The sequence below is a fragment of the Panthera leo genome, chromosome B4 (genome assembly GCF_018350215.1).
Source record: "Panthera leo isolate Ple1 chromosome B4, P.leo_Ple1_pat1.1, whole genome shotgun sequence".
Classification (NCBI taxonomy): domain Eukaryota; kingdom Metazoa; phylum Chordata; class Mammalia; order Carnivora; family Felidae; genus Panthera; species Panthera leo.
The window spans coordinates 16,411,865-16,435,953 of record NC_056685.1 but is presented as its reverse complement, the minus strand read 5'-3'; the positions used below and the strand labels follow the sequence as shown (position 1 = coordinate 16,435,953).

Below are 24,089 nucleotides of genomic sequence, written 5' to 3'. Positions count from 1 at the left end.
ATAAACAGAAAATTAATGCAAAGTGAATAGAAGGAAGGAAATCTTAGAGACAGCAGAGAGAAAATCAGGAGGCAATGGTAGACCATCACTGCTGGCTCTTCCATTGGTAGAATTTGTACTAGGGTTATGGCTACACAATGGAGGAACCCAGGCACATAGCCAGAAACTAGGAGTTTCCTGAAGCATCTCTTCATGCTTCCATGCCTGATGACGATAGTGAACAGGCAACCACAGGAAGCATGACCCAACTAGGATAAAGTAGACCCGTCAGTGAAGATCTGGGCTGCCCTACCAGGAAAGAAATCTGGATCAGCCCAAGCGCTGCCTGAAGGCGAGGAGAACCAAGGCTGGGTGCTAGAAGACAGAGATGGTTGAATATCAAATAATTGCCACAAGACCAATGGGCGGATGTCTGGGTGGTTCAGCTGGTTTAGCAACAAACTGTGTGCTGACAGCGCAGAGCCTGCCTGGGAGTCTCTCTCTCCCTCTCTCTCCCTGCCTCCCAAACCGCACCCCCTCCCCTGCCCCATTCACGTTCTGTCTCTCAAAATAAATACAAAAACATTAAAAAAAAAAAAAAAAAAAAAAAAGACCAATAGGGTTTGAAGCTTATTCTGCTCTCTTGTATTAAGTCTCTATGGAGTTTTTGGCTGGCCTCCAACCCTGAAGGGACTTCTCATATTCTCTCATCTCTGGTGCTCAGCCACTGCTGCAGAGACCATTTCCAAGGAGGTGTTAACAAGTTTTGCAGAGAAGCTTTGCTTTAGTCCACACTGCATTTCTCTTTCTCCTGCCCTGGGCTTCTCTAGTGTTTTGGCCTGAGACCATCGCGGGAACTTCCCAGGTGCTCAAGCATGCATAGCCTGAAAGGGGTGTGTGTTGGGGGGGGGGGATATATTTGTGGGTCTAGCTTTGAACAACGGGGACAGGAGTCCCCACAGAAGGTCCGCGGTGGTGGGTCCCCATAGTGGTGGTCACGTTAACAAAAACACATCAGTGTATTGACTTTTTGTCATTTTCTGCTTCACTCCACCTGCCCTTCATTCCTCTCCTGGGTTCACCTCCCAGGAGGTGAACTGCCATCACACACACATGCGTCTTTAGTCTCTGCTTGGGGCAAACCCAGCCTAGCACACTGATCTTTCTAAAGGAGCATGAATTTCCTCTGGCCGCCCAGGCCCGCATTCATTCTTAAATTTCTTTAGAAACCATTCAATGCCACCAAGAGTTAGTGTGCTTGGATGAGGCAATCCCACTTTGGAGAATTTAGGCTGGCAGATTTCCCTAGTGAAGAATTTCTGCTTTGCTGACTTCATTGCTAATGGCCCCACTTTTGCCCCTAGTTCTTTTTCTTCTGGGATTTGAAAGAACACGCCCAATTTCTTTGAAACAAACAAGCAAGGCAAAAATGTAGCTAATCTTTCCACATTAGCCCAACTGAGAAGGTGCCTGGTAAATTTCCAGCGTTTAGTAAATAACCAGTGTATGGAAGGATTCCTGCCCCCTTCCCCCCCCCCCCCCCCCCCCCCCCCCCCCCGCCCTTACCCTTTACTTACTGTCAGTTTTTTTCTTTCCTGTTTTACACAGTCTTGAAAACTTGTTTTCTTCCCTTTAAATGACAAAAGACTATTTTCTCTGGCACAGCCCCAGCTCACAGAAACAGTTAAAGTTGCTGCTATGTGAAAGAGTCCTATTTGTTTAGAAGTTACTCAAAAGGCCGTGAGAGCAGGCGACCTGGATTATAGCAAGTCGCCCCAGGAAACTCCAGAGTATTTTCTTTGCTGTCTTTTTGCCAGGATGCCGGTTTTCCCTTGGCCGATAGTAATTTGCAACAAGGTCAAGATTCATTCTAGTTGGAATCTCATAGGATATCTGCCACATTTCTTACAAGCAATCGCCTAACCTTACAAGACCAGGAGGAGAAACACTAAGGGGAAATGATGTACCTAGTTTAGGGTTCTACGGGACAAATGGTTCTTGATAATGTCCTCAGGTCCATTTTGGGAGATCAGACTCTCGAACAAAGAGAAAGCATTAACTAGATAGATAGATTAACTAGACACATATCCATCAGAGTTGAAGTGAGGTACAGACTTGAAAAAAAAAAAAAAGCAAACCGGAATAACTAAATAATACAGCAACTGCCCCCAACTCAGTCATAAAGGGAAAGGAAGTTAGAAGCAGAAAACTGACCGTCAGGAGATCCAAGAGTGAATTTCAGGACTGATATACAGGCATTTTACACAAAAAGTAGCTCACAACATTCAATGATGAGTGACAGTGTGCTTTTGAAGTCATCACTCAAGGCTAGCAACCCAGACTTCTCGAACTGGAAGGATCATAAGATTCTGTCATACTGACCACGGCTTGAGGATTGGGGTTCGGAAGAGGTGGGTTGAACTTGCCCCACAAGTCTGTCTTCATCATCAAGATTAGGAAATTCCCTGAGTATCATAAATTACATGTAAGAACGTTTCTAAACACGGAAGTACCCTTTGGTGTTGACCTCATCTCTCTGAATCTCATAAGAATTAAGAAAAACAACCAAAAAGTCAAACGTATTTAGACTGGGGTTTAAAATTGCTGTGTTCACTTGAAGAGTCCCCTTATCGAATTCTTCAAGATCGTTCGTTTTACTTTTCTGCTCCAGGATATAGGCCATCACATAATTTTACTTCCATTTGGATTGGCTTTGTATTGGTTTTCACTCTTAAGTATTTCTTTTACTCATGTATGTCATTTTTATTTGCATTATTCCAACACATAAGAAAGGATAGGTTCATTTTTTTGTTTTGTTTTGTTTTGTTTTTAAGTAGGCTTCATACTCGTTGCAAAGCCCTAACGCGGGGCCTGAACTCACAACCCTGAGATCAAGACCTGAGCTGAGATCAAGAGTTGGATGCTCAACTGATTAAGCCACCCAGGTGCCCCAAGATGGGATAGTATTATCCACCTTAATACGTTTAAGTCATAAAAAGTCCAGTAGAGGGTGACCTTAAAAAGTCTGGTTTATTTTGCAGTTTCCAGAAGCAAAACAGGGTGAAATTGCCAGCTGTAATTCCTTTATCAGATTTCTGAGGATGAAAAGTGATGAGTGAGTCACCGTTAGCATTAGTTAGCAAGGCCCTCTCGAAGAAATGTATGTTGCAATGTTAGAGACTCAACACTATAACCTTTCTCATTTCACCAGTCTGATAGCCCTTCATCAATTAAAACTTAAATCATTATTTTTAAAAGTTACCATTGGTTGGGCACCTGGGTGGTTCAGGTGGTTGAGCACCTACTCTTGATTTCAGTTCAGGTCATGATCTCAGGGTCATGGGATTGAGCCTCAAGTTAGACTTTAGGCTGGGCATGGAACCTGCTTAAGATTCTCTCCCTCTGTCTCCCCTCTCCCTCACTCATGTGCTCTCTCTCTCTCTCTAAAAAACAAAACAACCCAAACTATAGTTGGTTAATTAAACCAAACAGCTCATTAATTAATGACAAATTCGGACGAACTGTTTTCCAATGTATAAACAAAATAGCCGGCTGTTTCACAGAACTTTCCATTTATCAGCTAGAAGGACAGGCCTCATACAGAGATGCAAAGCTAGAGCAGGATGAACTGATGATCACTTTTTGGCAGTTTTAAAGGTTTCGTTCATTCCACTTAAATTCACTAAAAGGATGTCAATATTTTCTGTATCTCAAATTATGTTTCCTCTGCCTACAATTTACTTTCTTGGATTACACAGACTATCTCCTTAGCCTTTTATATTTTTAAACATATCCTTCTTCCCCTCTCCCCATCTATCCTTCCATTTTATGGCTTTGTCTCTGTTTTACATTTTCAGAGTTTAGACAAACAAAATAGAAAAGCCACAATTCTTACCATTTCCACCAAGGATAAATATAAGAACATCCCCGCAGTAACTGTTAAGATCCAGTTCTGCACACATGGGTCAGCTGATACGGAGAGACCAACGTATAGTCCTATGAAGGCAGTTAGAGCGCTTATAAAATTCATAAGGATGGCAATCTTAATGGGAAGTCCAGAGCTTAAGAGCACAGCAAAGTCTCCTGAAATTTAAGGGCACAAGAAAATATAATCATTATTTAACTGAGGATGCCTTTGGTAGAGGAATGTGCTATTGGGTTGTTCCAAATTTCAGCAACTGGGACCAATTTTACAAGTCAAGTTGACTGACCAGTTTAACAAAGCCCTTGCCCATAGTTCTCTGGGATTCGTAGCCTTCTCATTATACTATTAGGAAGTTACGTTTCCAGAGCTGTCTTCCTTTTCTGTTCCTGAAGACGGCATATACCAAGAGAACTGTGACGTATTCTTCAGTTCCCAATGCCCTGTGACATTTGCAAGATAAATGCAGAATAAAGCACTTGCTGTTCCAGGGTTTTTAAACCTTTTTGCCTGGAAACTTGCCAGGCTAAATCACGTTGTGTCGGCTTTTCTTATTTGCTTATGTAAGCACTGCTATGGAGAGAAAACTACTTAATAGGAGATTTAAAAATCATTGCCAAAGTTGGTCAGGAAAACAAATTTTTCCTTTAGAAAATGTTTTACTGCCTTGATGACTATAGAAACATGACCTTATTCTCTCCACACCTTTCCTCCCAAAGAAGAATCACCTTTTAAAAAAAATTTTTTTTTAGCGTTTATTTATTATTGAGAGACACAGAGCATGAGCAGGGGAGGGGGCGAGAGATGGAGAGACACAGAATCTGAAACAGGCTCCAGGCTCTGAGCTGTCAGCACAGAGCCAGACGCGGGGCTTGAACTCACAAACCGTGAGATCATGGCCTGAGCCAAAGTCGGACGCTTAACTGACTGAGCCACCCAGGCGCCCCAGAAGAATCACCTTTTAATCTGAGAGCCTCTAGTTCTTAGTTTGAGAGATAGGGAAGAGGCTGAAAATTCAATGAATAGTCTGGGGACTCAGTTTCTTAGTTCCACGGCATAACTGGTCCTATGAACGGGTCTTAAACCGTCGTTGCTGGCCTGCCACAGACTGTCTCGCTCCTCTGTGGTTTTATTATATAGTGAGTGGGGCGCCTGGGTGGCTCAGTCGGTTAAGCATCTGACTTCAGCTCAGGTCATGATCTCCCGGTTCATAGGCTCGAGCCCCCTGTTGCCTCTGTGCTGACAACTCAGAACCTCGAGCCTGCTTCAGATTCTGCATCTCCCTCTCTCTCTGCCCCTCCCTCACTCGCACCCTGTCTCTCTCTCAAAAATAAACCACCACTAAAAAAATAACAGTGAAAAGCAGGACCATGCTATATGGCACCCAGACCAGGGACATTTTAGTGGATTCAGGAAGGGCCTTGGATAAACTGCTCTAAGAAGGACCGGTGACAGAATTACGGGCAGTAGACACTGAACACCAGAGGTCCCGGTGGCCCAAGGGGACAATGTAGACCCGGAAATGGGGGCAGCGAGACAGGCAAGGGCCCCCTCTCTAGGGCACATGTGTGCCGGGGTCAGCCTCTGCTCTTTCTGGGCCTGTTTCCGAAACCTCTGTTCTGTCTCTTCTCGCTTCCTGGGAGGCAGAATTTGAATTACGGGGCTATTAAGATTATCCAGAAAAAGAGCCTCATGTGCCTCTGCCACCATACGCCTGTCATTTCAGTTTTATGCTTGGCCTTAGACATTTTATATAAATCAAGTTGATGAAACCACGGTTTGGCCTTAATTTAAATGTTATTTTATCTCATTGGCCTGTTTGCTGACATAATGGGTAAAGTTCCCCTCGTAATGTTTTTCCCACATTTAATACGCAGATTTTAAAGCCTTTGCCAAGGCCTTTAGCGGCGAGGTTTCTCTGAGTGACTTTCTCCCATATAGAACTCTCCAGAATCCAAAAAGAGTGACTTATGACCCTGGGAAACATCATAAAGAGTCTAGCTGAATTTTCTCCCAAGGTACAGCATTTTTTTTTTTTTTCGAGTTGTGCTATTCTTACCGTTTAAATAGATTATGAACGGAAAGCATTCATCTTTCAATGGTGTGCTGGAAAAAGACACCTCCAGGCCATAGCTAGAAATAACACTACGGCGTTCTCAACAAGCAGGAAACAGGGCCCCTACTATGTGACTTACCCATTTCATGTGGAATTTCATGACACAAGATGGCGAGTGTTGTGGTGGCTCCCGACTCAGATGAAGATGAGAAGGCAGCTCCTATCACGAGGCCATCTGCAAAATTATGCAGGCTGTCCCCAACCAGTATCATGATTGCTAACAAGCTAATGGTTTTGCCTAAAGGACCAAACAAAGGTGTGAGAAAGCATTCACAGGGCACTAGATATTTCATGGAACCCTTCACACACGACCACCTTTCCCTTCCATCCTGTCGTTCTTAGTACGTGTGCTGTCGAAGCGAGCACAACCCTTGACATTCTTAGACTGCCTCGAATTAAGCAGCCCCACTTTCTTTCCGCGTTCCAAATAAGTCAGGACTGGAGATGCCAATCTGGTAAGGGACACATGTGGCTGCGCGGCTATTGTTTTTCTAACAGATCTGACTAGTCGTGAGATAAATTAGGCCCTGGCATTCACGATTCTCTCACCTTGTTCAGCTAACCCCAAAGAAAAAGAAAAATAAAAATGTTGCTATAACCTTCCCACATCCCACCAATGACCTTTCCATGTGCGTCTTCTGCAAAGCACTTTAAAATAATTTAAGACCCTCCTTGCAGAATGTCATTAAAATGGAGGCTGTTTTCCAAAACTATCTCCTCTGGGTCAGACTGTTCCTGGCGCCTATCTGCTGGAGTGCACTTTTGCCATTTTCTGCTCCTTGCTCCCCTTTCTGGTTGGCGCTCACGGCCGTCCCAAGTTCTCTGGTTCACTTTCCAGCTCTGTGACCATGACAGAACCACTATCGACTCGGCTGGCCCCCAAATTAGCTTTGGAACAATTAGCTAATGTTCTTGTCTTTCTGGAAAGTGACTTTCAGTACTCGACCAGCTGGACATTGAACAAAATAAAGAGAAGCTGCTTTCATGGGATTGTGTTACATAATACACATTATCTGATTAGTAGAGAGTCAATGAAATAATTAATGAAATATTTTGGATCATAATTGGATTCAAGTTTCTAACGGACAGAATTCTTTTTTTCAAAAACCTAAAATTGCATATTAGTACAGCCCCGTCATGAAATGGAACAACTAATAAATTCAAAAAATACTGGGGGAATAAGACTCGCTCTGACGGTAAGCCATGTAGGCATACCTTTTGAGAAGAAGGGCAGTTCAAATCAATTTCCATGGTCTAAAATTTCACTAATTACTCAGTGGCTCTCCACTGCATGCCTAGAGTAAGAAGTAGGTGTTGCTGCTGTTAGAACCAAACACGGTATTCTAACAATTGTACCCTCAGTAAACAGAAAGAGGTTATCTCCTGGTTTCTGTGATGTGGTCTAAGACTACGGGGGCACCGTAGTATACTATGGTTTTCTATTTTGGTTGGGGAATACAGCTTGACTCACTCATTCCACATCCCACACCATAAGATAAGTAGCTTCAGTCAAGTAATCGGCAGATGTGGTCCAGACTATTGGGCAGGAAACGGACTATGGACTGCTGTGCAAAGATGTCTCGCGCATTTCACTTGCAAAAATCCTGCTTTATCTATAGCTATCACTGTTAGACTAACTTGTATCCTTCTTGTGGTTGACTAATCCATTCTATTCTCTGTTAAAAATGAGGAGATTTCAGGCAACTGTCATGAAAACAGAATAAATATCAAATTATTGAATTCAGGGAGTTCTTATTGGCATGGCCTAGAAGCTCTCAAAATTTAATAATCCTACCAGGTTTGTTGCTGTTCCTGCCAATTTTCAGAAATAAAGCTCTTCTTTGTGAAAATAAAATAATTCAAAGCAATACATTTGGCAACATCACAGCACGCAAATAAATTGTGATTTCCAAGTGCTTATATGTAGCTTTGATATGAGTGGCATATACTCAAATGGAAATTTTTTTACTCAGTTTATACTCTGCTAAGAAACAGTGTGGCCTATTTTTGTTGTCTATTATTTTATTTTCTCTGATTATGGGTTTCTAAATGTCAGATCATGGACATGTAATAAACCACAAGGCAAACAGACATATTTGCATGTAAGCCCCAAGGAACACAATGGTACACATTGTTTAAGGCAACTTAAATATTATTCAGAGGGAGATAAGACAAGCCTTCGCTGGTAATCTAATGTACTTATTACAGAATTATCAATAATATTTTATCTTGGCTTATGTAGCTGGCAGTCCTATTCATTTCTACATTTCTAACTTATCAGAGGTTTTCCATGGTGAGACGTGGGCCGGACCTTGTATCATGTTGCTTTTTGTTTATTTAAATCAGACTGTGGGTAGGATTTTCACATCCTGTCTTTTGAAACACAAGCTGAGTCCCACCAATGAGGTAATGTGAAACAAGTAATCAAATATTTGAAGCTAATTCAATACGTCCCTGGCAAAAGGGCAGTGGAGTAATCAAATTTGGATTTGTTCACTGTTCATTCTGAAAGCCAAGCCTGATATCCGAAGTGGAAAGAGAGATATGAGGCCTCCAAAATACTCGAATCGGACCATCATTACTCCTTCATCTAGCATAGGTCACCCCACTCCTAAGGTGCCTGGGCGTTTCCTTCTTTCCTCTTCCTTTCCTTCCAAAACAATAAATGAGGGGCACCTGGGTGGCTCAGTCGGTTAAGCACCCGACCTTGGCTTGGGTCACGATCTCACGGTTCATGACTTGGAGCCCCCCGTCGGGCTCCGTGCTGACAGCTCGGAGCCTGCAGCCTGCAGCCTGCTTCCGATTCTGTGTCTCCCTCTGTCTCTGCCTCTGCTTGTGCTCTCTCTCCCTCTCAAAAATAAATAAACATAAGAAAAATTTTAAAAAATAATAAATGAAGAAATGTCTATTGCATCCCTACTAGTTGCCTGGCATTCTAAAATCTCTCCTGGAACTAAAGATTTAGAAGGAAAAAGATTAGTAGCAATGTTCTGAAAGCAGAATTGGCCACACCACGTGATTACGCATTTTGAATCAAAGAAATACATTACCGAGGTTAATATATGTAACACGTTTAAAATAGTGATCGTCGCGATTGTGTTTGTTGTTTTAGTATTTATATCCCCAACCGCATTGCAAACCAGGGATAAAGACCATTCTTATTTTATTCTCCAGTGTGTGCACAGTGCCTGAAACATGGTACGTGTTCAAACATTTCTTGAATGAATGAAAGAGCGTGAGAAAAGACATCGAGGCACGCATGCACGAATGGCCATATAGAAACCGTCGGCCCGTCGGCATTCCTTAGTTCCTCAGTACTGAAGCTTCCTAGTTATGTAATCCTGGGCAGGAACTTACCCTCTCTAACAATTGGTTTCTCCGTTTGTTTAACTAGGCTAATAATTGTTCTTACTTCATTAAGTTGTATGAGTATTAAATAAAATAATCCATGATCCATTGAGCACTATGCCTGCCATATAATGTTAGCTATTTTTATTAGTAACTAATCTATTAGGGTAGAACGGGGGTAACTAATCATGACTGTGTAATATAAAAATATTGAGAAGTCTGTGCCACAAACGGGTAATATCAGTGAGAAAAGTGGGGCAAAGGTTTGGAAGCAACTGGCAAAAACCAGAAGAGACCAAAAAAATTTGGAAAAGTATTCAGAAACATAAATAAAAAGGAAGAAAGCTGTATACAAAATGGGTACATTAAATTCAGAAATAAAGAAACCACAGAAAAAAGCCAGTTGGTTACAAATGTTATGAACAAGCCGTCTCAATGACAACATCACACGTGAGACAGACATTTGCGCTCAGTGTCAGTAGACTGTGATAGAAGTTTCCAGGCTTCATAGAGAAGTGAAAGGCTCAATTATCATGTAAGCATGGATTTTTTAAATTGACATTTAATTGACACACCACACTACATTAATTTCAGTGCACAACATTGTGATTCCACAAGTCTATACCTTATTAGTGCTATGCTCATGATTTTAAAGGAGCCTTGATATAACGACATATGAATCTACACTAATTGAAATTCTCAGAAGATCAGTTTCAAACCGTCATCTGAAACCATTGCTTTTAAAGTATAAAGTTGATGTTAATGTGCAGTGTGTGTGAAAGACGGATAGGAAAGAGTATTAAACATATTCTCATAGAGGCTGTAATAATGCAAAACAAACCCAATGAGAAACCTACGTGATCTCGGCACATTGTTCCCAAACAGACATAACCTTTCTTCTACAGCACTTTCTTCATTTTAAGTTTAGCTCTTTAACATTGGTACTCACATTTTCTGTTGGAGGCTGTCATACTGCCTACAGGAATTTCAGCTGCCTGTGAATCTTCTGGGCCTTTCTATTTTAAACGAAAAAATAAGTGATGAAAGATTAGCCATGGCCACCATTTCATTGTAAAATGGAAATATCTCGACAGTTATGCTGGTTTTTAAACATTTTAATACTCCAGAGTAGAGCGGAACTTTTAAATTTCACAGGCAAGCATAGAACATAAAGCAGGAGGTCTGTGAACAAACTTCTGGCACTATGTGCCTTGGGGCGAAGATAGCACTTTACGTAGATCAGAATCTTCCATACAGAGCTAGAGGCTGCTGGGACAGTCTGTAATCCAGGCTCTTAAATTATGTAAACCTTAATGAAATCCAAAGGCCGTAGAAACAGTTCTTGATTCTTGACCTAATTTGACAATTGTCCTGTGTGGTGGACTGTGGATGTAGGATTCATTTCCTGATGTCTAAGTACATCGTGTATTGTGGATAGAGAACAAAGCCATGCAGACCCCACGCCTCACATTACTTGTGATGGAGTATTCTGTTTTGGGGGCTTTGCCGGCGAGGAAAAGAATCTTGTTGGTTCAGAAAGCAAGTCAACAGGGGTGCCTGGGTGGCTCAGTCGGTTAAGTGTCCGACTTCAGCTCAGGTCATTATCTCACGGTCCATGGGGTCAAGCCCTGCAGCAGGCTCTGTGCTCGGACCCGGGAGCCTGCTTCAGGTTCTGTGTCTCCCTCTGTCTGTCCTTCCCCCACTTGCACTCTGTTTCTCCCTCTCTTAAAAATAAATAAACGTTAAAAAAAGAAAGCAAATCAACAGACTTTACAAAAGATAAATACAACAAATTAAACTGTTTCTATCCTTTCATATGACGGGTCAGATTCTGAAATTGATTTCTGTGAGTTAATATGATGTGATTTCATTTCAGAGACTGACTCATGGATCAATTTCAGGAAACGTCATCTCCCGTCCCTGTGCCTCAGATTCTCATTCTGTTCTGTGAAAAGAAGACTCTTCACAGGTAGTCCTTGCTCTTCTTAAGTTCACGTCACGCCATGTCGCTTTTAGCAAAAACCTACATTAGTACCTGTTTTCACTAACTGAAAGAAATCCAAAGAGGATTTTCGCTTTTTATGAAAAAAAGCCAAAAGCACAAAACAGCACTCAGCATTCATTTTGCAGCAAGCCTAAAGTGGTGCCATGTGCCCCAACACTGAGTGGCTCCCATAAGCTCGTTCCCAGCATCTCAGCATCAAGCCATCAGAGCTTGGCTCTGTATCTGGGAGCATCTGGGTTGTTTTGTTTTGTTTTGTTTTGTTTTGTTTTGTTTTGTTTGTTTTTAAAGCAGGGTCCACACCCAGTGCGGAGCGCAACACAGGGTTTGAACTCACAACCCTGAGATCAAGACCTGAGCTGAGATCAAGAGTGGGATACTTAACCAGTGGAACCACCCAGGTGCCCCTGTGCTTTATTTTGATTTATTTCGTGCACCTCTTAGCAAAATGTGCCCACAAGGTAGCAAAATGTCCTAAGAGAGGTTATTTTGGGGGACTGGGAATACTCACAAATTTTTCCACGTAAATGAAGGGTAATTTCTCCTTCACTTTATACCATTTTGGCTTACAAAAGGTTTCATAGAAATGCTCTATGCTTGGATAGTGAGGGAAAACTATCTTATTGAACATGTCCTTTTAAAAGCTTTTAAAAGCATATTTACCGGGGCGCCTGGCTGGCTCAGTTGGAAAAGCGTGTGACCGTTGACCTCAAGGTTGTATGTTCAAGCCCCACGTTGATTGTAGAAATTACTTAAATAAATAAATAGACTGAAAAAAACTAAAAGCATATTCACATCATTCTATCACCCAAAGTTGTGAAAATTTTGAGCCATATTTAATGTGAAGGCTAAGCACCTTTTTTAAAAATGTAAAACGGAGAAAGTAAACGTATATCTCACATAGTGGAACAGTAGCCACTACTCAAAAGATATGATGGGCAATTTTTGGACAAGGGGCTGAGAAGTAAGGTAGGACCTGAAGGACACAGGATAAAAGTGAACAAGAAAACAATGTGATTTTCTTTTTACACTATATCAAAGGCCTGGTTACCATAGAAAGGTTCTATAGATCTAGTAAAAGGCAGGAGTGCAAAAATTTACGCTAAGGTTTTCCCTCCAAAACCATATACTGTGTAAAGGGATTTAGAGGCAAGCATCCAAGACTCCTTGACGGGTGAGAATTATGAGTTTCCCTCCTTCCTGAAAAACCAGGAACTTGAACCAAACAATCCTAAAAGTTCATATTATTTCTATCACTTACAGTTGATCTTGCAGCTAAAACAACCAGAGGAATAGTGAGTATAGTATTAGTGAGCCGGCATATTCAAATAGTTCAAAACTCACAAGGTTAGTTAGCATCGGACATTTACTTATATGGGTCTTGGGATTCTGAACCCTTCATTGAAACGGAATAAAATCAGCATTAAACTGATTTTGAAACTAACCTCAGCCTGAAATTATCTTCTTCCAAGCCATATGTGAAGCATCTAAGCCATAAACATAATAAAGGCTTTGAAAGTCACTTTTTTAAAGGGATGGTTTTGTTCCTAATTGAGTTAGCTCTAGACCTGTGATCTACCAGCAGACTTCTATTTGCTGTGGCAATGTCCCAGGCACAGCTTACTTATTTCCACTCGGTCAGGAATCTATCCTTGAACTGTAAACCCTTCCCCCAATGGCCATGGTTAGAGGAGACAAGTGTTCTGTCACTTTCAGATTCTTCCTGTCCCTTTACTTGCCACTTTAAGAATTAGAGTAGGAGCATTGTTTTCAACCTGGTGGGAGGCTGTGTTTTGCAAATTTGTGTGGAATATTTGTCCTGGAAAACTCAGTGTAACAGAAGCCACTTATGAGACATCTTATGGGGCAGAATCAATTATCTTCTGCAGTACAAAATGATCACCCCCACTCCTAGAGTAGCAGGATTCTCGAACAGAGTCATGACACTGAGGTTTTTCTTTCTAGGAAGCAACTTTATTCCTGCTGGCACTGCTCAGTTGGGTTCATACCTGAAGAACTGAGCCCCGAACGTCGTATGGCATAGCTTTTTATATATTTCCTATTTATTTGTCTCCCATATATGGTAACACACAGAAACATGTGGTCTGATTAAGCGGTCTCATGTTACAAGGTCATGAGGGATGTTGTCACGTACGCTCATAGCCGGTTACCTTGAGGTTTCTTTCTTTTTTTTTCTTCTTTTCTTTCCTTAGGGAGGGGACCCTACCACACTAGCTGCACTAACTCCTTGCTTACAATTTATTTGGCCCCATCTGGTCATGGCTAAGTATTCCTCAGAATGGAAAACCTGGAGGTCAACAGGTTTATGAAACCCTGTAAACAAAATGATCAAGATGTATTTTATGCCATCTAATCATATATGCTTCAAAGGGGTGCAGATACCAAGGATTTGAATCCGTGGGGAAAAAAGCTCTTTATTCTTTAAAACAGCTTTCAGGTGGTTGGCAAAGCTTCCCAAACTACGTATCATGGTTCAAAACAGGCAAATCACAAATAGATATTCATCTATCCTACTGATTTTCATCGGTTCATTAAGGAACAAAGGAAGGAAGGTAATCAGATCAGTAGAATACCTCAGATCGGTAACCTACCAACGGGATAGTGGAAGCAGATTTGCCTCTGCCTGACTGGTCACTTAATTCGGAGTTGAGCGCAAGATGGTGGGAATGTTCCACATGCCCATTAACCAATGACATGCCCTGCTGGATGAGGATGGTTTAAAATTAGTGCTGAAGCCAGAAGAACACAGGTGCAGCCTTTGTGAATTCCATGGTCCTATTTAACATTTTGCCTATTGGCCAAAGCGGCCGGCTCATTGTGGCAAATACTAAAATGTCTCACCTTGGAGAAGCACCGGCCTGTTCTGAAACATTGTGCATATTCTGAATGCCCTGAGAATGAAACTTTAAATACGTCTAGTTGTGATTTTAAGAGACTTGAATAGTGGTTGTTTTGATATTGTCTTTTGTATTTACTGAAAAAGTATATTTACTATGAAATTAAATTTGGAATTCTTTCTGCTGGAGATACCAAGAGGATGATAATTGAAACTATATTACACCCTATAACAATGAAATTAATACCTTCAGAAACGTATTCATCAATTAAAGCACTTATACCTTCTAAAATATTCACATTCCCTTTATTTTACTCAATATAAGGAGTCTTGAAATATGTTCTTAAACCTTATTGTAAGTTCTCTGACAAGTCCAAGGACAGTCTGAATAAACTTTACATTTTTGGATGCCCAGAATTTATTTCACTCACTTCCACCCTGGCTAAACTTCTAATTGTCACGTACAAGTTGACAGGTTGGCTTTGTAATTTAGTTTTCCCAGGCTAAGAACGCTAATCTATTGTGTACGAAGGGGATCTGATATTTACTTTTGTGCTTCTTGAGATGAGAACCCGTCTTGAGGAGGTTAAGTTGTTGAACGTGCAGGGTGGGGACTGTGGTCAAAGATGGTTTGACCATCAATTACTATAGCCTCCTAGCGTGAGCTCCAGGACAAAGGAAAACTTTGCTTCGTTAAAAAAGAACATTTCTACAGCATTTTATTTACCGTGAAAAGTTTCCAATACACAGAAAAGCTGAAAGAAGTGTAAGGCGATCACTCACTCATTCCCAAGATCCACCATTACCATTTACTAAAGCCATTTTACCACCTGTCTATCCATCTATCATCCCTCTGTCCATCCATAAAACCATCTTAATTTTTGACACACAGACTTTGAGCCTCAAATAAATTTAGGAATCATAATAAACAGGTGCTGATATTTTACACGACTGCTAACGTTTTCCCTGAGCACAGACATTATAAATCATGCGCACAAGGAGAAAGCCAGAAGATATGTGGAAAAACCATAGCAGACCGCAGAGCCTCAGGACTTTGTAAGGAAAATTTACTTTATTTTAGTCTCCCACAGTTGTTTGCAAGCATTTACCTTTTTAACCATCCCACCAGACAGTTAATCTATTGTCTTATAGGGTAATGTGTAAGAGCAACACAAATCCATGAAAAAAAACCATAATGCATTTTACATTTCATCACAGACACAGAAATTGATCAAACAAATACAGGTACAATGCAAGCAATTATTCAAGCCACAAAAAAAAAAAAAAAAAAAAAAAGATCTGCCACAAACCCCATTTCTGAGCTCCTTGTTCTTATAATTTTCAGTGGTTTTAAGATAGAAAATGATGGGTAATTTTGTGAATTTGCAAAGTTTTTGTCTCCATGTTTATTTGTCTTGGGTTATGAAAGACATCCAAAACACTCATTAGTACGTAGGCCTTTCAGCCCCTTCATTCCCAGACATGAAATGGTCTCCTGTTTCTAAACTAGCCGTGAAGGTCAAATAGCAGGTTTTAACAAGTACCTTAACGGGCCAGCAACAGATGTTTAAAAAATTAAGAACCATACTTAGAGGGAAGCTGCCAGTCGGCGTGACTGGAAATCAGAGCCCCATCCCTCACATAGAGAACATCACGAAGACATCAGTCACTTTTGAACAAGTACTTTTGAAATAAGGGAGGAATATTATGAAGCCCTAAAGCAAAAGATAAAGAAAATTTTAAATATACCTTCGTATTTGGTGATACAAGAAGACTAAAACATTTTTCGATCAAGAAAAATCCATGGATGCCTCCAATTAGTCCTAACAGTTTCCAAATATGACCTTTGCTCTCATGGAAATGTCCAAACTCTGAGCCTTCCTGCTTGTGTAAACCAAGAACCTTTAAAAACACAAAAGCAAACACAAAAAGGAGACACAAAGAAATGACTTATGATGGCTTAAATGTTAATTAATAGGCCCAGTATTAAATATATTCCCCTTTCATTCTGGGGAACCCCGTGACAACCGCTGGAATCATTGAAAGACACGTTTGCTTTCAGTTGTACGAATACTTCCACTAGATGATTTAATCAGGGTCAAATAAAATGTGCACAAGGGAAAAGAAAGGAGAACTTTAAACCTAAATTTTGAGATATTCTCAGTCCTTGTCTTTTCCTAGGAGTTCAATCCATACCTGTTTGCCCAGCAAGTCTTTAGTAACAGATGAATGTATTTTATATCCAGAAGAAATATAAAGATACATTTCATCCAGGGTTTACTCTCTCCACACCCCATTGCAATTAAAGAAAACTTTTAGGGGCGCCTGGGTGGCTCAGTCGGTTAAGCGGCCGACTTCGGCTCAGGTCATGATCTCGCGGGTTCGTGAATTCGAGCCCCGTGTCGGGTTCTGTGCTGACAGCTCAGAGCCTGGAGCCTGCTCCGGATTCTGTGTCTCGCTGTCTCTCCCCCTCCCCTGCTCACGCTCTGCCTCTGTCTCAAAAATAAGTAAAACATTAAAAAAAAATTTTTTTAAAAGAAAACTTTTATTAAATATTCTGATAAGTAAGAAATCCGCCTGAACGATATCTTCCACTGAGTGTATATTGTATACCCAGCAGTACTGTCCGCTTGGAGAAACAAAAGGATACATGAAATGCATTAGGAATTTTCCTCTAGTTGGCTCATCCCATTGGTTGACCTCATGATTTCTTGTGAGCTAGTAAATCATTATGTATCATATTCCCTCCCCAGGAGAAGGCAGTTTGGCAAACAGCTCAGTGGTTTCTACATTTAGGATGTTAGTGACCATCAAATTTAAAAAAACAAAAAAGGAAAAAGATTCTATGCATACATACTGTATGTGCATGTGTTCATACGTCCACACGTAGATTTAAGTGTGTATGTGCATGTGCACATAATGTACTCACATGTGTGAGTAAATGTGTGTATCTAAGTGTACACGATGAGTTTACGAACCTAACTAAAATCCAATATACAGCAGTCAACTTTTCCTTCTGGTAAGGGCATTAGGAAGGATACCTATCTAATATTTGCAATTACCATTATTTCACAAAACAGGGGACGTGGTAAGGTCACAAAACAAAACAGAAGCAGACCCCACAATCTCAGAATCAAATGTAGACCTTTAAGTTGAATAAATTTTGCTAGTTAAAAAAAAAAAGAAAAAAGAAATCCTGACAGTGGTATTTTTCTCATTTCCGTGTGGCCTTCTGAACCCTGGCCATGGATCTCATTCAGGAAGCACTGATTTCTCTAGCTTTCCACCACACTGGTACCGCATTGTTCTTCCTTTCCCCAGTAACGTTTGTCCGCATCTCTTCCCTCAAGTAAAACACTTGCCTTCCAATTTTCGTGAAACCTAGCTAATCTTCTAAGCTCCTCTCCGGAACGTGTCTCTGCAGAACCCGCTGACGGCCCCCCAAACCCCAAGCCCATGCCCTGCTGCTGGGAGATGTGAGCCCCCCATTGGGGGAGGCGCGGGAAGCCTTAAGACCCTCTAGCTGTTTTGCAGTGAACAGCCCTGAAACCGCTAAAGGGACCTAGAAAAAGGCCTCGGCCGCTTCCTCAAGCCAATAAGCCCTGAAATATTTCCAGAAAATTAGATTACGAGGGAAATTAAAACAAATAATGGTTTGTTTCATTTTCCAATGCTCACTTTGTGATTTTTCAAAACATCTAATAATCATTGAGCCTTTAAGCAACAAGAGTGACCCTGTAGGAAATTGCCAGAGGCTTGTGGAAATTTTTAACATCTCCGGCTTTGCAAGAAGAGGGCTCATTTGCCCATCATTCTCCAGTCTCAAGAGATTTCAGAGGGAAGAAATAACCTCATCTGGAGACCCTTCTGTCTGAACTCTTGCATGTCAGGTCCTGGACCTTTCATTTTTGACAAATAAAGAGCCTCAGAAAACTTCAGCAAAGAGCCAGCTTCCTGAGGCTTACATTTTTCTTAAGGAAAATCTAGATGTTATTAGGCCAAAAAAAAAAAAATTCATTTCGATGGTTCAGATGAGGAGAGCTTAATGATGGTGTAATGGCAGAGGTGTAGGCAGAAAGGTAGGGACAAGGGGTAATGAGACACCCAGAAGCGAGTAACCCCAGAAAACCATTTCCACTCTTAGGGCAGAAAGGGCAAAGGTTGGAAATAATGTTTCTGCAGCTCAGTGGGAAGAGGAGTCGGGGAGAAGGGCTCCCACAGGAGGAGCTGTAATATTGTAGGAAATCAGCTGCTTCTAGAGCAGGTGCAGAGCCAGGAGAGAGTGAGGAAGAGATATCTCTGCTACTCTCTCCTCCTACCCTGGTTTTTCTGTTGTGCCTTCCATTGGCTCAATCCAGACAACAACGCAGCCTGCAAGGGAGCTGCAGGGGCACAACCGTCTGGGGCGGAAAAACACAGCAGACAGGGCAGAGACGGGATCTGATGAGAGTTGGGGGCAACTGGAGAAAACTCAACGCAACATCTGGCAACCCATTCATTTTTATTGGCAGATAATTAGTGAAAACTTCCTGAAGTTTTCTTCATAGGAATCTGCATCTGATCACCTTTTTTTGGGTTTATTTAAAAAATAAGAATAACCCGTGGTAAACCTAAGGCTTGGCTATCTCTTTTCCTCTCTAAGTGCTTTGGGGAAATAACACTTATTTCCAAAGACAACACTGGCCACTGCATTGATTTATCCAAGTCCCTTTGAAATTTTGCATCAACACCTCCAGTGACTAAATGGAAATGGAAATGAGAAACACACCATTGCAAACAGGAAAAGAGTTACCTGAGGGATAAGGTGGAGCAGAGCATCCCCGGAAAGCGTCCCGACGGCCAGACCCACAAACAGCTGTAAAATAAGCCTGTAGTTCTCCTCACAGTTGTGGAACAGAATCAGCGTTGTCCCAAGCATGGAGCCTAGCGTGAGCAGGGCCACGGCCACTGTGCTGTAGCCATATTCTAAGCCAAATGGAGATTGCAAAGCAGTCAGTGCTCCTCATTTGCTAGGAGTGCCCTGGCCAGTGAAAATGCCAGAAGAATCCATCTAATGATACAGGTGGTCGGGATACGGAATTGTTTTATGAGTGTTATAGCGTGTAAAAGGTCTTAAATTTTCTTTCTTTCTTTTTTTTTTTTTAATGTTCATTTATTTTGAGAGTGAGCTCTGAGAGAGAGCCGGGCAGGGACAGAGAGATGGGAGAGAGAGAGAGAATCCCAAGCAGCCTCCTCCAATGTCCGCACAAAGCCCGATGCGAGGCTCAGTGTCACAAATGGTGAAATCACAACATGGGCCCAAATCAAGAGTCGGATGCGTAACCGACTGAGCCATCCAGGCACCCCTAAAAGGTCTTGATTTTTAAGGAAAAGAATGAAAACACTTTCACCGTTAACCTTTTTGCTTTGAAGCTACCCTGACTACGTCCTACTAAAATCACTACAGCAAACAAGGACCTAGCTCACCTCCCACCCCCAAAGAAATTATTAATTTCCCCCACTTTAAACTACAACATATGCTGCCATAGACTGGTGATGATTTCCTTCTAATCCCATCTAAATCTTTTGACGCCAAGGAAGCAGAGTGGCAGAGGGAGCACACAATTTGGGGCCACCGGAGACCTAGGTTTCTGTACAAGGTGAGTACCCTCTTCCAAAAATTTTCAAAATTATTTGTAATGTCGAAAGTGTTTATTACCCTCCGTGCCTAAAATGAGTGATCATATCGGTAAAAACCGATCGATGAATGTGTGATGGTTGATAACATAAATTTGGACAGCCTAGGTTTTAAATTATTGCAATAATCTTCCAGAACCCCTAAGTTGATCCCATGTTGGCAGGTTTCTGAATTTTCAAAAAATGTTCAGGGGGTGCAATTTTTAAGATTATTCAAACAAGAGCAAATATGTGTGGGGGAAGAAGAGACAAGGAAGAAAATAAAAGATTAAGAGAAAGGAAAAAAGTGGCTTTCAGTGTCACGCAGAGTTGATCCTTGAAAAATGCAAGAGTTAAGCTACAGAGGGGCGCTTGGGTGGCTCAGTCAGTTAGGTGTCCGACTTCTGCTCAAGTCATGATCTCATGGTCCGTGAGTTTGAGCCCCGCGTCGGGCTCTGCGCTGACGGCTCGGAGCCTGGAGCCCGCTTCGGATTCTGTGTCTCCTTCTGTCTCTGCACCTCCCCTGCTCATGCTCTGTCCCTCTCTGTCTCAAAAATAAGTAAACATTATTAAAAATTTTTTTAAAGCTACAGAAAAGAAAATTTTATTAAGAAAATCATAAAAATAGGGTGCCTGAGTGGCTCAGTTGGTTGAGCTTCCCAACTCTTGATTTGGGCTCAGGTCATGATCCCAGAGTCATGAGATTGAGCCCCCCATGCTGGGCTCCACACTGAGCATGTAGTCTGCTTAAGATTCTTTCTCTCTCTCTTCCTCTGCCCCTCTCCCTGCCTTACTCTCTCTCTCTCTCTCTCTCTCTCTCTCTCTCTCTCTAAAAGAAAAAAGACAAAGAAAGAAAGAGAGAAAAAGAAAATCATGAGAGAAAATACATTTACAGTACTCTATTATACATAAAAAAGCTGCATTTAAGTGGACCCCTGCCATTCAAACCCATGATGTTCAAGAGTCAACTGTATAAATAAATGATTTGGGGATAAAGAGTTTTTCAGGCCACCATTTTCCTTTGGTTGCAGATACTCAGAGCAAATACTCGTCCTTCTACTTCTTTAGAAATTACTAACAAGCCATGGCAAACTGGTCTGTAAACAATGAAGGAAGTTAATTACAAAATTAAACTATCCTTACTGACTACAGATAAGTTAAATCAAAATTATCACACTACTTGAGGCCTATTTTAAGAAACAATCATCTTAAAATTTGTTATAACAGAAAACATTCTATTCTTACCATTCTGGTTCTTTTTTGGAAGGTTCGCCCTCTACACTAATTTGTGTTAATGATGAAAGCTGGTAACATGATAATAGACTTGTGATTTTAAGAGCACTTTTATTGAATTATATGTTCTAAATTAGACAGGAGTCTAATATTAAAATAGAGTTGGTAGTGTACGCAAAAGAAGCAAAAACTTGCAATTTTTAAATTTTTCCATTCTTATCACTACCCCTTCACTTCTAGGGCACCTCTCCATAAAACAGTTGTTGTTCAAAGGATAGAGAGGACTCTATACTTAACAATGGTTAAATCTCATTTCAATTTCAGTTTGTTACCACAATTAAAAATTTAAAAAAATATGGGTACCTGGATGGCTTATCAGCTAGGCATCCGAGTCTTGATTTTTGACTCAGGTCATGATTTCAGTTTGTGGGGATCCCGCCCTGTGTCAGGCTCTGTGCTGACAGCACGGAGCCTACTTGGGATTCTCTGTCTCCCTGTCTCTCTGCCCCTTCCTCCCTCTCTCTCTCTCTCTCTCTCTCTCTCTCGCCCCCCTCTAGATAAATAAGTAAACTTAAAAAAATTAAAAAATAATAAAAATCGTTTGAAATGGTCATATACCCACCTAGAGGTTTCATTTTGTTCTGTTATAATAAAAACACCTATGTTATAAAAACATCCCTGGAGATATTTAACCAAGGTTCATATCATACTCTTCGACAAATAGACTGTATGGGGGAGTGTCATTCTTCTCATCAAATACATAAATTAAAGACAGCTGAAGTTTCACATGAGCACCTGGATGTCTAATAAGTTTCAAAGTTGCCACATTTTTATGAAAGCTACAAAAGGTCAGAAAATGTTGAGAATTCACAAGGATAAATTAGGGTGTGGCATTTCCCAGGCAAAAGACAAAGCTTCCAGTCCTTTGATTCTTCTTCTACTCCTCTCCCCTTTGTCTTGAGGGCAACAACAGCTGGTATTGGAGGGGAATAGACACTTCCTTTTCTAAAAAAAATTTTTTTATATTTTATTTATTTTTGATAGAGAGAGAGAGAGAGACAGAGCACAAGTGGGGGAGGGGCAGAAAGAGAACGAGACACAGAATCCGAAGCAGGCTCCAGGCTCCGAGCTGTCAGCACAGAGCCCGACGCAGGGCTCGAACTCACAAATTGCGAGATCGTGACCTGAGCCGAAGTCGGACGCTCAACCGACCGAGCCACCCAGGAGCCCCTGGGATGGACACTTCCTAACTCTAGGGCTTAGAAACGTTCAGGTCCTCTGTGAACCAGATTTCACCTGCTCTCATGTGGCAAAGATCGCCTGAAAACCATAAAATCTGACGTTTGTGGCAAATAGGACTCTGCTAATTACCCCAGGTCCTCATATAGGTGTCATGACATCTTGACTGGAGTCAGGCAACTTATAGAGTTTCTATTTAAATGGTTCGCATCATTATAATAGAACTTGACCTAATAATTAAACACCTAGCCATTCTTAGGCAGCTGCTTTGAACATATCTGAAACCTGGTTTATACGTGGTCATAACACTGTTTCCCGGAAACTCAACCCAACCTGGAACTTTGGGGTCAGGTCCCAGCACACCAAACACTACTCTTAGTAACGTCTCCTATGCCTCCTTCTTACATTGTCTGATATTTAAGCCTTTCCCTTAAGTCACGTAATGCAACACTTCAAATCGAGCACAGTAATGTTTGCCTAGCTTCCATAGTGAGTGTGATTTCTCTGAATTTTTCTCAGCAAGACTAGTCCCTAGAAGGATATAGGTGTTCATGAGAAAGAAAAACAATTCGCAGATCTTCAGTTCAGAAAGCTATTTTGTAGCGGCCTGTTTGAAGCAGACACCATGGGAGGTGGTGGGAATGTAAATGTAAAACTTGCTCCTGGAGTCTCCCAGGTGCCGTGCTTCTGTCCCTCTCACCCATTTCAGAACCATCACTGCTCACCAGGTGCTGAATTATGTAGTTGCTCACTTTTAATGAGAGCTCAGTTTTAATGAAATTCTGTTCCTTTCAGCGAATGTGGTAGATATGTAGGTCTGGCAAGGTTTCTGTTCACGTGAACTCTTCAAATGAGCCGCTGAACGCGGCACAATTCCCTGTGAGTTAGGAGTGAGCGGCTGGACAATTCATCCCGGATGGGCATCATGACGCTATCGCAAAGAGAAAGCAAAATGCTCTGAAAAAAGCATACACAAAGCCCTGGGATCACTGGTAATATTTGGAATGGTGCCTGCGTTCACGGTCACATTTTTGCGGTCCCTCACGAATGTTCTCAGGCCGCTATTTCCTTTTCTTTTAAATACACAGTGCTTTAAATTCCACAACACAGTTTCGTACCCGTTATCCCATTTGAAACTTACAGCTACCCCAAGAAGGTAAAGAGCTCACCTACTACAGTAGTGCTACAGTGAGTAGCCCTGGGCAGGAAAAAAAAGACAGGCTCAGGGAAATAAAGAGAAGGCTTAAGATCACAAGACTGGGCTGGGGATAGAAGGCATGGCTCAACTTTGCATTTCTGACCCCATCGTTAAGGTTCTTGCTCTCATATCACGCCCCTTCTCAACTATGAACTAAGTTGGTCTATGACTCAGTCATATACATGGGACAAAAATCAATTTATATAACGTACATACAAACTATAAAATATTCAGTGAAGGGTACTGTAGCATAGTGGCTGACAACAATGACTCTGGGGCCAGGTTGCCCGGGTTTGAATCCCAACTCCATCACTTACCTGCGGTGTGCCCTTGGGAAGGTCACTTAACCTCTATGTGCCTGTTTCTCTATCTGTAAAAGGGGGACCTTGATAGTATCTAGCTCATGGCGTGCTTGTGAGGATTAAATGAGGTGAGACATGTAAAATGCTTTGAACAGCATGTGGTATGTAGTAAGTATCCATCCATTCACTGGTATTAGTATGTACATTATGTGCACTAACTTTCTGTTCACTGTTACTA

The 24,089-nt window shown here is 41.5% G+C and overlaps 1 protein-coding gene across 3 annotated transcripts in view; it reads right to left on the bottom strand.

The window, feature by feature from the left end:
* Positions 1-24,089, bottom strand: part of SLC39A12 (solute carrier family 39 member 12) — an 83,668-nt gene that overhangs the window by 29,567 nt on the left and 30,012 nt on the right. The window contains exons 6-11 of one of the 3 annotated variants that reach the window (XM_042948369.1): positions 19,017-19,189; positions 15,974-16,126; positions 13,980-14,090; positions 10,315-10,381; positions 6,097-6,255; positions 3,875-4,062 (exon numbers count right to left, since the gene is read on the bottom strand). In XM_042948369.1, coding sequence (XP_042804303.1) covers positions 3,875-4,062; positions 6,097-6,255; positions 10,315-10,381; positions 13,980-14,090; positions 15,974-16,126; positions 19,017-19,189 — 851 coding nt within the window. The remainder of the gene's footprint in view (positions 1-3,874; positions 4,063-6,096; positions 6,256-10,314; positions 10,382-13,979; positions 14,091-15,973; positions 16,127-19,016; positions 19,190-24,089) is intronic. The other 2 variants (XM_042948370.1, XM_042948372.1) reach the window with 2 other exon arrangements.